The sequence below is a fragment of the Ipomoea triloba genome, chromosome 1, assembly GCF_003576645.1.
Source record: "Ipomoea triloba cultivar NCNSP0323 chromosome 1, ASM357664v1".
NCBI classification, from domain to species: Eukaryota; Viridiplantae; Streptophyta; class Magnoliopsida; order Solanales; family Convolvulaceae; genus Ipomoea; species Ipomoea triloba.
In genome coordinates, this window is record NC_044916.1 from 25,139,716 (window position 1) to 25,140,640 (window position 925).

Consider the following 925-nt stretch of genomic DNA (forward strand, 5'->3'; position numbering starts at 1 on the left):
AAAAAAAAAAAAAAAAAAAAAAAAAAAAAAAAAAAAAAAAAAAGGAATTTAGTATATTTATATGTAACATACATTACCTTGTGGAGTCGCTTTTGGAGGTGTAGATGCTGAGAAAACCGCGCTCCACTTTGGCGTCGCCGAGCCCGATTGGCTCTAACTTGTTCTGCATATTTTCCCACCATTCCGACGGCGTGACGGTGCCGCGCCACGACACGACGATGTCTCTCCTGCCGATTCGCCGCGTCTCTTCGTTGTTGCTGACGGCGATGAACCCGATCCAGTTGGAATCTTTGCTCCACGCGCGGACGAAGCTGGAGCTCGAGCCCTCCACCCATTCCGGCATGTAATCTATGTTCGACGACATGGCGTAGATGTAGCTGACAACCTCGTACCCACTCCTCGTAAGCCCCAACTTGTGGAGCAACTTATGGCGGCTGTACAAACAGCTTCCGTAATACTCGGAGTACGGGTCCGAATCGAGTGCGTCGTAGGTTGCCTGCGCGAATTCGCCGTATTTGATAATCTCTCGTCTCAGCCACGGGTGGAGCGGATCGAGAAGCCCTTCCCACTCGCGACAGCCTTGGAGTTCTCGCCATTTCGAGGATATGTCTTCCTTCGGGGACATGGCGGGAGTGTCCGCCATGTCCGCAAAGCTCCCAACGGCCGTGTAGTCGTCGAATTTATTCAAACTGTCGAAACCCTTTCGCCGCCGCCGCCGCGGCGGTATCTCGATTTGCAGATTACTGAGAAAACCGGACATGGTTTCTGCGAGTTTCGCGGCCCCGCTAGAAGCCTTGCTCGCGAGGCTCCCAATCGCGTCGTTTCGATCGGCATTGACAGCCGCCGGGAGCCTCTTCGTGGCGGCGGCGTCGGAGATCCTCCGCCGGAGAGAGGGTGTTGCCGGGCGGTGGTTGCTTGATTGCAT

The 925-nt window shown here is 54.2% G+C and overlaps 1 protein-coding gene across 1 annotated transcript in view; it reads right to left on the bottom strand.

Annotated features, from left to right (window-relative positions):
• Positions 1–925, bottom strand: part of LOC116011112 (phospholipase A1-Igamma1, chloroplastic-like) — a 2,588-nt gene extending 1,663 nt beyond the window's left edge. The window contains exon 1 of the mRNA XM_031250633.1: positions 78–925. Coding sequence (XP_031106493.1) covers positions 78–925 — 848 coding nt within the window. The remainder of the gene's footprint in view (positions 1–77) is intronic.